Source organism: Crinia signifera, chromosome 2 (genome assembly GCF_055691185.1).
Source record: "Crinia signifera chromosome 2, ASM5569118v1, whole genome shotgun sequence".
NCBI lineage: Eukaryota > Metazoa > Chordata > Amphibia > Anura > Myobatrachidae > Crinia > Crinia signifera.
The window spans coordinates 2,068,968-2,082,286 of NC_139218.1; the positions used below are offsets into that span (position 1 = coordinate 2,068,968).

Consider the following 13,319-nt stretch of genomic DNA (forward strand, 5'->3'; position numbering starts at 1 on the left):
TATTGGCTGTTTTTCTCTCAGTTCGCAGTACTATTAATGAGACTGCTGTTGCTGAGTGAGACGTCCAATGGGTTCAGCCTCTACTATGCCTTTTCCATCTATTACGGTATAGCCAGTGTACAATTTTCCCTCTCGGTGTTGTGGAAAGAACGGAAAAAAATGAATTACCTCTTCCAATGGGTTGTTACCACCCTTTGGGGGCATGCTGCAAAAGGTCTGACTCAAACATGTCATGCAATCATATTCGTCTCGGCTCCCACTAAATTCCACCATTCCAGCAACCTCAGCACCACTCCACCCTTTGTGCCTTTGGCGGGCACACCTGGTAAGAGTGTTGCTGGGTTTACAATATTACCCATTTTACATGGTAACATCAATGCAAGTTCCCATTTAGTGAACTTGGCTGATGAATATCTTTCACATGTTTAGGCAGAATTTTAGGAGTGTCCAGACTATATGAAGAGCATAAACAGTTAAAACACACCCCAACACCACATTCTCAGTTTTGTTTACCAGTAGTGCTATGGCAACTACACTGTGTAGACAAGTATAGGGTTTAATTGCACACTGCAGTACGACATTGGTCAGGCTGGCATCACCAGGTTTCTTACGTCACTATATCTGTCGCCCCCTTAGCAGGTCTAATATTCTAAATCACATGGTCTCTTGTGTCAGTTTTACCCATGGCAAAAGGCTGTAATCAGGCCTGTTTCTCCTTCTTTATTATCCACATCTGTCTGTGAAGACATGGGTATTGTGATTGCACCTATTTATATGTAAATGCGTTTTACAACCCTTTTCATTCTTTGTAGAAGGGGGATGCTTTTGCATTACTTGGACTGCTTTTCACAAGATGGTGGCTGTGGTTGCCCTGGGTAACATTAGGAGTAATGCTTAAAGTTATTGGGACTTTGTTCAAGATTTCCTGAAAAATATCTATATTGTGACTACTCGCTTTACAGGGTACCGCATATTCACAATGGTATTTCTCTGCTGGGAGTGCGACAGATTCTTCGAACTATTTATCTATGATTTGTGGGTTTCTGGAACAGAAGGGTAGGGGAAGGAGAAAAAAATTGGAAAAAGAGAGAGAGAAAAACTCAAAAAGGGTAGAAAATATTAATGACAGTAATGTGTACATTTATTTTCAACATAAACATTTTTCTTTTATTTTGATGACGCCAGGATTTAGCACTATGGGGGAATTGGCTCTCAACTATTTGGTTCTTACCCTTTTCAACTCCTGTTCTGATTCGTAAGCCCTCCCTTTCTTTCTGTTTCCCAGTGTGGTTGTGACTATGGGCTGTGTCTAGGGGTATTTAGCTAAAAGTTCTCTTTTGGGAACCTTGTTATTTCACTGGGTATTTTTCCAGCTCAACCTCAGATTTCGAATGGTGAGGCTGTACTTTGGGGCGCTATACTTTCTGTTTTTAACAGGGTTTCTATTGAAGCTATGGTTGCCATTGATCCTGTGTCCTTCCCATCTTTAGTTCAAAGGGAACTCGGTATTTGTGCTGTAGTTTTCAGCTACCTTAGATGGATTTGACTCTATAACAGTGGAATACAACATTAGCCTCTGAGGACTGTCCAGCATATCTTGCACTTCTTGTGTAAGATTTCTAGGAGTGTCCAGGAATACCCCATCGGGGGTGTAATAGATGACACATCCCATTTTGTATAGTAAATCTCTACCCAGGAGGTTAGTCGGGACCGCTGCAGCCAACAGAAAAGAGTGTTTGGTATGCAGAGGCCCGCTTGTAACATCTGCTGGTTTCGTCAGTGGGTAATGCTGTATTTTTCCTGTTACCCCAATTGCTGCTACTAATTGCTTGGCACAACCTAGACCAGGAGGGAATGTTGTTAAACGGGTTTGATACCAAAAAAACTTTATATTTAAACTATTCCACTTACCCATATCTGAGGCTCCTCCCTCAGATATTGTCTTAGGTTACCTGGATGTGGGGTGTACGTGTGTCCTACTCCCTGTTTGCATATGTGTGTCATGCTTAGGGCAGCGTTGGCTACTAGGTGGGGCTATGGCTATGTGTTGAGACCTACCTGTCTTCCCTCATCGTGTCTCCCAGTTACTTACATGTGTGTTATGTTTTCTATGGTTACTTACCCTGCAATGTCTGGCTATGTGTCCTTTGTTTCCACATTTGAAACATACCATTTGGTTTTGTCTTTCTGTCATAAGTTGTTTGTCCAGATCAACAGCAGATTTCTTTAAAGTGCGTACTGACATCTGTCTGCAGTTGGGGTGAATGGTTTCTATGTTGGTTCTCAGATTTTCCCTAGGACCTTGTATCAGCACAGAGACAATCCCTCCCTTAAGATGTATGTTGTCCCTGGGGCTGTGGATACCAGAGTGTTTTGGCAACGCCTGTAAAGCACGGTTGAAATATCCGCTGGTGGACTCACCATCTTTCTGTGTGATGGTGAACCCTAGGGTATTTTCAACTGTCCCTGGGAAATATACACCCAATTGTATATTTATTAGGCGTATATTTTCCTGGTTGCCCTGTTCAGTTAAGATCTTATCGCCCTCCACACCACTGTCTCGAATGAACTTCTGGACATCTATGTGTGAAGGGAGGCAAGCTCTCAACATGTATCGCCAATCCTTATTGGTGGGCTCATCTGAATTTCCTCGCTCCCTTACAAATTTCTGACACTTTGCCAGATCTTTGCTGGGATCAGGGAAATTTTTGATGATTGAATGACGTTCCAATCGCGTCCATGTATTGTGCATGTCACTATCCTTTACAGGCATTACCTCATCCCCGCCTCCCCGTCCACAAGGAGGTTCCACTGTGTGCAGAGGGTGGATCTGTATCCCCCCTGCACCATTGGACAACATCCCAGGAGCAACTATCTCTGTGCTGTGTTGTGTGTACTTACCTGTGTCTAATACTATGCTGTTGACATCAGCCGTCTCCTCCTCCTGTGCTGGGACCCCAGCAGTGGGTTGCGCCTTTCCCTCAAGCATGTTAAGGGCATGGGAGACGGCCAGTGCCAACAGCTGCTCGTTCTCCTCTCGGGTTTCCTTATAAGGGGGTAAGACAGGGTACAAGTTAGTAACGGATACATTATTACTCATGTCTTTCTTATGAGTCATTAACCCCTTCGGCACATATGGGGGTGGGGGAGTTGATTCTATTGCGGCAACGGTTGCATTTTTATTGTGGCTGATTGTGTCCGGTATTGCCAGACCTCTGGTTCCCCATTGTTCCTGTCCTTCCTTCTGCCACAATTTAAGAATATCTATATGCTTCACTCTCTCCTTACGACTGGAGAGTAGGCATATTTCATCTTTTACTGCCGATAAGATTTCTGGATCGAAGCTACCAACACTGGGAAATTCTAACTTGCTGCCTTGTGTTATTTTTCTCCATTTATTTTGGTAAACAACTGCGAGTTCACCGTGCTTCCTGCACATAATAAAAGCAGCCGATCCTTTTGGCTGGCTTGCTTCCTCCCTAACATGCACGTTATCACAGCGTGACCCGTTATTACCCATAGTTACAGGAATAAACATTCACAGCTTAATAGATAATCGGTGGGTTATTTAAGTTGAGAGCTCCCCAACCACTCACTTCTCCACACAGCGACACTTCAACGCAATCAAGCGAAGAGCCCACAATGCGAGGTAACGTACTCAATCACCAAGTCTTTCAACTAGCAGCGAACTTCTAGCCAACTTGCTTGATGCGGCACAATTTTTCCAGGGTATAACAAACTTGCTTTCCTATACCCCCAAAAATCGGATTTCTAAAGTAGCTAATCGGAAACAAGTGCGTTCCGATATATCTTCTTGTACCCTCCTAGCGGAATCACTTCCACTGAAGGGGCAGTTCCTATGGGCACGTCGTCACGTGAACCCGGTCCTAACTGGACTGTCCTACACTGGACTACACTGCGCTGAGTCGTGCCGTCACACACCCGTTCGCCTCAGTTATTTTTCACACTGGGCGCTAGTTACACCTTGGTCTTATGCGTATTTTTTTTAAATATTTCTGTACAGAAATTTTTTTTCCAGGCTGGTAGCTTGTCACTAGATACTTATGCAGGTATAAATCCCTTATAATAAACTATAGGAATCTATTAAAATAATGCTTGAGTTGCTTGCTTATGAAAAATGAACAAAAAGAAAAAAACTTATTTTCTTTTATTAATCACCGCCTTATTCGCAGTATATTACTATACTGTTTAAATAAAGCTGATGGTTTAATACTGTTCACCTTTGAGTTCCTATGTGTGCTGCATGTGCAGTACCAATGAACAGCCACGTGTGTACGTGCGTTGTTCACAGGCCGCCGATGAATCGGCCACCCACGTGTTCTATAGTGTATTTGCAAGGTTGCGCTCGGGTTTCGCTATACGCAGTAATTGCGCCTAAATGTGGAATAAATCCCTTAACTCTGTCCGAGAGTTACGTATCAAGATGCGAAATAAATCCCGTACTTAATCCGTAAACCACGTACAAAGATGCGAAACTTTCCCTATGTGGGCACGTGCGCGCGCACCTTGCGTAATATACAATAGACGCTTTACGTTACTGCAAAAGGCCCAGGACTTGTCGCCACGTGGCGTGGTCCCTGTTTTTGCGTTAACTAACAATAAACAATTATAGTTTTGCACAGAGGGGATCCTCTATGTACTATAATAAACACAGATTCCACGTGTGCGAACCTTATCGCACGTGGTACATATACTGTAATGAACAAGCAACTCAAGACACTATACCCCGTTAAACTACTTGTGGCAGGCAGAAGTACAGTTTACTAAACACTTAATATATGTTTTAAAACACGTGGCTTTCACTTATTGTACTCCGGGTTCAGCGCTAGCACTTCCCGAACCCCGCACCGCCGCGGACTCGGCCTATCCAGCAATGGAAACAAATAAATACTTCCACCCTTTTGCTGGTATAGGTCGGGTCGCACGCCTGGTACTGAGTTCTGGACTGTGGAGCGGACGGACGAGCCCTCAATTGTTAATGGTGATTAAAATATAACCAGAGTGACAATAAGTGAAAAGCGTTGATTACGTAATATGTCCGTAACCTGCTTACCCTTTATACCTAACTACGTGCGAACAAAACGTAGCGCAGCGCAGTGTACCTTTTATTTAGTATTTTGCACCAAGAAACAATACCTTAATACGAGATCCTTTCGCAGTACTTTGTCTCTATTCTGTGAATATACCTTAAAGGACAGTGTCCGTAATATACCTTATCGCTATTATGCGAATAAACAGACACGACCACTGAATAGGAATAAGGAGATTAGAACTCCGTAAAAGGTTTGTATTTAAGTCCCTAATGGACAAAAGGGGGTTACAGAAATAAGAATAAACAGGTATAACAGGTGATACAATATACTAACAATGAATACTAAACAGACTTTACTAAGGGGAAAGAATACAGTTACAAGACACAACCAGCCAACAATACTTTAAGAATAAATACCGTAAAATGCAACCGTTTACCCGTCTCATCAAGTATGCGAAGCGCAGTCCGGTCAGAGCTCACTATCGTTCAGGAATGAACTATAGTCCGGTAGGAAGGTCCAGGGAAAGTAGATGTGCCGAAGAGAGCGAGCCTGCTCCGGGTCGCCTATCTTATAGGGTCAGAAGGGGGAGGTCAAAGGCCATTCTCATTGGTCAGAGATCATATGTCCGGTCCACTGTGATTGGAGGTTAGACGCTGTACCTGGTCTGACCAGGTGCAGGGGAGTGAACTTTAAGAGTCCTTTGTTTGGTGGTTTCGGCGTCAGCAAGGATAAGAACCGGTTTGAGCTAGTTTCCTTTGTTAACTACTTACAACAGAAACTGTCTCTGGAATATGGATTATGTCCATAACTATCGGGCAATGTACATTGCGACATATTCGCAATGACCGGAATACTTCGCATAATGAACTGAGCGGAACGGTACTAAACACGATACAGACAGGTGTGTGCAGGGCTAACTAAGCTATGTGTGGCGTTCTAAACCTTTTAACTATATTTCATTTCGTGTAAGTGTGTTATTATGAATTTATGTGTGATAGTATGTCTACTCTTCTGGTCCACATTGTCACACATACTCGGGTATGGAAACTTTATTTGCGCAACTCTGCGAACCAAAATGGCGGCCATACTATCACAAAATGGCGTGTGTGCACCTAGACTTTCACACTGTATATTTAGAGATACAGTGGCAGATCCATGGGGGAAAGGGGACATGTAAAAGGGTGTGTAGGTTAGGAGCAGAGCGTTGTGTCCCAGCAGGAAGAAGTAGATGTGATCCTAGTGTATATGTACTATAGAGAGAGTACATGTGTGGGAGGTAACTGAGAGAATGACGGTATTATGAGAGCGATTCTGTTGCCATGGTGATGGAATGCATTGATCTGACTGACAGCTGCTGGATAGACCTGGGTGGGCCAGGCTCTGGATTACTGCTTGGACTGCCAGCTTACAGCCATCGTACGTTCTACAGGCTGACCTATGTGTGCTTCCCTCTAGTGGATGAGGAGGGACGGACGCAGGCGCTGAGGATCAGCCTGGAGTTACCCCGCGTGGACGCTGTGTTTGTGGGCACTGGAGATCTCTTTGCGGCAATGCTCCTGGCCTGGACGCACCTTCACCCCAATAACTTTAAGGTAACTGTATCTGTGTCCGACAGATGAGGGTTATTCATAGACGGGGCGGCACTGCTGCTACCATGTGTTACGTGGTAGGGGGACATTAGTGACGCGCTGTATTCCCTATCACATGAACACTTCTACATGGTCGTGTGTGGGGAAATCCACGCGCACATACACACTCCACACAGAGAGGGCATTCGTAGAAATCAAACCCAAAATCTCAATGCTGTGTGGCAGTAATGCTTCCTCCATAAAATCTGCTCCAACAAAATGGCACCTGCATACAGTATATCTCTCGCTCCGCCCCTCGCTCCGCCCCTCTCACCCACACTCATTACCTGCATACAGTATATCTCCCGCTCCGCCCCTCTCACCCACACTCATTACCTGTTCCCTCTCTGACAGGACTCCGCCCCTCGCTCCACCCCTCTCACCCACACTCATTACCTGCATACAGTATATCTCCCGCTCCGCCCCTCTCACCCACACTCATTACCTGCATACAGTATATCTCCCGCTCCGCCGCTCGCTCCGCCCCTCTCACCCACACTCATTACCTGCTCCCTCTCTGACAGGACTCCGCCCCTCGCTCCACCCCTCTCACCCACACTCATTACCTGCTCCCTCTCTGACAGGACTCCACCCCTCTCACCCACACTCATTACCTGCATACAGTATATCTCCCGCTCCGCCCCTCGCTCCGCCCCTCTCACCCACACTCATTACCTGCTCCCTCTCTCACAGGACTCCCCGCCACTCGCTCCGCACCTCTCATCCTCACTCATTACCTGCTCCCTCTCTCACAGGACTCCGCCCCTCTCACCCACACTCATTTCCTGCTCCCTCTCTCACAGGACTCCCCGCCCCTCGCTTCGCACCTCTCACCCACACTCATTACCTGCTCCCTCTCACAGTACTCCGCCCCTCTCACCCACACTCATTACCTGCTCCCTCTCTCTCAGGACTCCGCCCCTCTCACCCACACTCATTTCCTGCTCCCTCTCTCACAGGACTCCCCGGCCCTCGCTTCGCACCTCTCACCCACACTCATTACCTGCTCCCTCTCTCACAGGACTCCCCACCCCTCGCTCCACCCCTCTCACCCACACTCATTACCTGCTCCCTCTCTCACAGGACTCCGCCCCTCTCACCCACACTCATTTCCTGCTCCCTCTCTCACAGGACTCCCCGCCCCTCGCTTCGCACCTCTCACCCACACTCATTACCTGCTCCCTCTCACAGTACTCCACCCCTCTCACCCACACTCATTACCTGCTCCCTCTCTCTCAGGACTCCGCCCCTCTCACCCACACTCATTTCCTGCTCCCTCTCTCACAGGACTCCCCGCCCCTCGCTTCGCACCTCTCACCCACACTCATTACCTGCTCCCTCTCTCACAGGACTCCCCACCCCTCGCTCCACCCCTCTCACCCACACTCATTACCTGCTCCCTCTCTCACAGGACTCCGCCCCTCTCACCCACACTCATTACCTGCTCCCTCTCTCACAGGACTCCCCGCCCCTCGCTCCGCCGCTCTCACCCACACTCATTACCTGCTCCCTCTCTCACAGGACTCCTCGCTCCACCTCTCACCCACACTCATTACCTGCTCCCTCTCTCTCAGGACTCCACCCCTCGCTCCGCACCTCTCACCCTCACTCATTACCTGCTCCCTCTCTCACAGGACTCCACCCCTCGCTCCGCCGCTCTCACCCCCACTCATTACCTGCTCCCTATCTCACAGGGCTCCGCCCCTCTCACCCACACTCATTACCTGCTCCCTCTCTCACAGGACTCCCCGCCCCTCGCTCCGCACCTCTCATCCACACTCATTACCTGCTCCCTCTCTCACAGGACTCCGCCCCTCGCTCCGCACCTCTCATCCACACTGATTACTTGCTACCTCTCTCACAGGACTCCGCCCCTCGCTCCGCACCTCTCACCCACACTCATTACCTGTTCCCTCTCTCACAGGACTCCCCGCCCCTTGCTCCGCACCTCTTACCCACACTCATTACCTGCTCCCTCTCTAACAGGACTCCGCCCCTCGCTCCGCACCTCTCACCCTCACTCATTACCTGCTCCCTCTCTCACAGGACTCCGCCCCTCGCTCCGCCCCTCTCAATCACACTCATTACCTGCTCCCTCTCTCACAGGACTCCGTCCCTCGCTTCACCCCTCTCACCCACACTCATTACCTGCTCCCTCTCTGACAGGACTCCACCCCTCTCACCCACACTCATTACCTGCATACAGTATATCTCCCGCTCCGCCCCTCTCACCCACACTCATTACCTGCTCCCTCTCTCACAGGACTCCCCGCCACTCGCTCCGCACCTCTCATCCTCACTCATTACCTGCTCCCTCTCTCACAGGACTCCGCCCCTCTCACCCACACTCATTTCCTGCTCCCTCTCTCACAGGACTCCCCGCCCCTCGCTTCGCACCTCTCACCCACACTCATTACCTGCTCCCTCTCACAGTACTCCGCCCCTCTCACCCACACTCATTACCTGCTCCCTCTCTCTCAGGACTCCGCCCCTCTCACCCACACTCATTTCCTGCTCCCTCTCTCACAGGACTCCCCGGCCCTCGCTTCGCACCTCTCACCCACACTCATTACCTGCTCCCTCTCTCACAGGACTCCCCACCCCTCGCTCCACCCCTCTCACCCACACTCATTACCTGCTCCCTCTCTCACAGGACTCCGCCCCTCTCACCCACACTCATTTCCTGCTCCCTCTCTCACAGGACTCCCCGCCCCTCGCTTCGCACCTCTCACCCACACTCATTACCTGCTCCCTCTCACAGTACTCCACCCCTCTCACCCACACTCATTACCTGCTCCCTCTCTCTCAGGACTCCGCCCCTCTCACCCACACTCATTTCCTGCTCCCTCTCTCACAGGACTCCCCGCCCCTCGCTTCGCACCTCTCACCCACACTCATTACCTGCTCCCTCTCTCACAGGACTCCCCACCCCTCGCTCCACCCCTCTCACCCACACTCATTACCTGCTCCCTCTCTCACAGGACTCCGCCCCTCTCACCCACACTCATTACCTGCTCCCTCTCTCACAGGACTCCCCGCCCCTCGCTCCGCCGCTCTCACCCACACTCATTACCTGCTCCCTCTCTCACAGGACTCCTCGCTCCACCTCTCACCCACACTCATTACCTGCTCCCTCTCTCTCAGGACTCCACCCCTCGCTCCGCACCTCTCACCCTCACTCATTACCTGCTCCCTCTCTCACAGGACTCCACCCCTCGCTCCGCCGCTCTCACCCCCACTCATTACCTGCTCCCTATCTCACAGGGCTCCGCCCCTCTCACCCACACTCATTACCTGCTCCCTCTCTCACAGGACTCCCCGCCCCTCGCTCCGCACCTCTCATCCACACTCATTACCTGCTCCCTCTCTCACAGGACTCCGCCCCTCGCTCCGCACCTCTCATCCACACTGATTACTTGCTACCTCTCTCACAGGACTCCGCCCCTCGCTCCGCACCTCTCACCCACACTCATTACCTGTTCCCTCTCTCACAGGACTCCCCGCCCCTTGCTCCGCACCTCTTACCCACACTCATTACCTGCTCCCTCTCTAACAGGACTCCGCCCCTCGCTCCGCACCTCTCACCCTCACTCATTACCTGCTCCCTCTCTCACAGGACTCCGCCCCTCGCTCCGCCCCTCTCAATCACACTCATTACCTGCTCCCTCTCTCACAGGACTCCGTCCCTCGCTTCGCCCCTCTCACCCACACTCATTACCTGCTCCCTCTCTTACAGGAATCCCCGCCCCTCTCACCCACACTCATTACCTGCTCCCTCTCTCACAGGACTCCACCCCTCTCACCCACACTCATTACATGCTCCCCATCTCTCAGGACTCCGCCCATTGCTCCGCCCCTCTCACCCACACTCATTACCTGCTCCCTCTCTCACAGGACTCCCCGCCCCTCTCACCCACACTCATTACCTGCTCCCTCTCTCACAGGACTCCTCGCTCCACCTCTCACCCACACTCATTACCTGCTCCCTCTCTCACAGGACTCCACCCCTCACACCCACACTCATTACCTGCTCCCCATCTCTCAGGACTCCGCCCATTGCTCCGCCCCTCTCACCCACACTCATTACCTGCTCCCTCTCTCACAGGACTCTCCGCCCCTCTCACCCACACTCATTACCTGCTCCCTCTCTCACAGGACTCCCCGCCCCTCTCACCCACACTTATTACCTGCTCCCTCTCTCACAGGACTCCACCCCTCACACCCACACTCATTACCTGCTCCCCATCTCTTAGGACTCCGCCCATTGCTCCGCCCCTCTCACCCACACTCATTACCTGCTCCCTCTCTCTCAGGACTCCCCGCCCCTCGCTCCACCCCTCTCACCCACACTTATTACCTGCTCCCTCTCTCACAGGACTCTGCCCCTCGCTCTGCACCTCTCATCCTCACTCATTACCTGCTCCCTCTCTCACAGGACTCCTCGCTCCACCTCTCACCCACACTCATTACCTGCTCCCTCTCTCTCAGGACTCCCCGGCCCTCGCTCCGCCCCTCTCACCCACACTCATTACCTGCTCCCTCTCTTACAGGAATCCCCGCCCCTCTCACCCACACTCATTACCTGCTCCCTCTCTCACAGGACTCCACCCCTCTCACCCACACTCATTACATGCTCCCCATCTCTCAGGACTCCGCCCATTGCTCCGCCCCTCTCACCCACACTCATTACCTGCTCCCTCTCTCACAGGACTCCTCGCTCCACCTCTCACCCACACTCATTACCTGCTCCCTCTCTCACAGGACTCCACCCCTCACACCCACACTCATTACCTGCTCCCCATCTCTCAGGACTCCGCCCATTGCTCCGCCCCTCTCACCCACACTCATTACCTGCTCCCTCTCTCACAGGACTCCACCCCTCACACCCACACTCATTACCTGCTCCCTCTCTCACAGGACTCCCCGCCCCTCTCACCCACACTTATTACCTGCTCCCTCTCTCACAGGACTCTCCGCCCCTCTCACCCACACTCATTACCTGCTCCCTCTCTCACAGGACTCTCCGCCCCTCTCACCCACACTCATTACCTGCTCCCTCTCTCACAGGACTCCACCCCTCACACCCACACTCATTACCTGCTCCCTCTCTCACAGGACTCCCCGCCCCTCTCACCCACACTTATTACCTGCTCCCTCTCTCACAGGACTCCCCGCCCCTCTCACCCACACTTATTACCTGCTCCCTCTCTCACAGGACTCCTCGCTCCACCTCTCACCCACACTCATTACCTGCTCCCTCTCTCACAGGACTCCACCCCTCACACCCACACTCATTACCTGCTCCCCATCTCTTAGGACTCCGCCCATTGCTCCGCCCCTCTCACCCACACTCATTACCTGCTCCCTCTCTCTCAGGACTCCCCGCCCCTCGCTCCACCCCTCTCACCCACACTTATTACCTGCTCCCTCTCTCACAGGACTCTGCCCCTCGCTCTGCACCTCTCATCCTCACTCATTACCTGCTCCCTCTCTCACAGGACTCCTCGCTCCACCTCTCACCCACACTCATTACCTGCTCCCTCTCTCACAGGACTCCACCCCTCACACCCACACTCATTACCTGCTCCCCATCTCTTAGGACTCCGCCCATTGCTCCGCCCCTCTCACCCACACTCATTACCTGCTCCCTCTCTCTCAGGACTCCCCGGCCCTCGCTCCGCCCCTCTCACCCACACTCATTACCTGCTCCCTCTCTCACAGGACTCCACCCCTCGCTCCGCACCTCTCACCCTCACTCATTACCTGCTCCCTCTCTCACAGGACTCCGCCCCTCTCACCCACACTCATTTCCTGCTCCCTCTCTCACAGGACTCCCCGCCCCTCGCTCCGCACCTCTCACCCACACTCATTACCTGCTCCCTATCTCACAGGGCTCCGCCCCTCTCACCCACACTCATTTCCTGCTCCCTCTCTCACAGGACTCCCCGCCCCTCGCTCCGCACCTCTCATCCACACTGATTACTTGCTACCTCTCACAGGACTCCGCCCCTCGCTCCGCACCTCTCACCCACACTCATTACCTGTTCCCTCTCTCACAGGACTCCCCGCCCCTTGCTCCGCACCTCTCACCCCCACTCATTACCTGCACCCTCTCACAGGACTCCACCCCTCGCTCCGCACCTCTCACCCTCACTCATTACCTGCTCCCTATCTAACAGGACTCCGCCCCTCGCTCCGCACCTCTCACCCTCACTCATTACCTGCTCCCTCTCACAGGACTCCGCCCCTCTCACCCACACTCATTACCTGCTCCCTCTCTCACAGGACTCCGCCCCTCGCTCCGCCCCTCTCAATCACACTCATTACCTGCTCCCTCTCTCACAGGACTCACCGTCCCTCGCTCCGCCCCTCTCACCCACACTCATTACCTGTTCCCTCTCTCACAGGACTCCCCGCCCCTCGCTCCGCACCTCTCACCCACACTCATTACCTGCTCCCTCTCTCTCAGGACTCCCCGTCCCTCGCTCCGCCCCTCTCACCCACACTCATTACCTGCTCCCTCTCTCACAGGACTCCACCCCTCTCACCCACACTCATTACATGCTCCCCATCTCTCAGGACTCCGCCCATTGCTCCGCCCCTCTCACCCACACTCATTACCTGCTCCCTCTCTCAC

The 13,319-nt window shown here is 52.2% G+C and overlaps 1 protein-coding gene across 1 annotated transcript in view; it reads left to right on the top strand.

Annotated features, from left to right (window-relative positions):
• PDXK (pyridoxal kinase) overlaps positions 1-13,319 on the top strand; it is a 73,146-nt gene that overhangs the window by 24,951 nt on the left and 34,876 nt on the right. Inside the window, exon 9 of the mRNA XM_083171438.1 lies at positions 6,510-6,646. Within this exon, the coding sequence (XP_083027564.1) occupies positions 6,510-6,646 (137 nt within the window). The remainder of the gene's footprint in view (positions 1-6,509; positions 6,647-13,319) is intronic.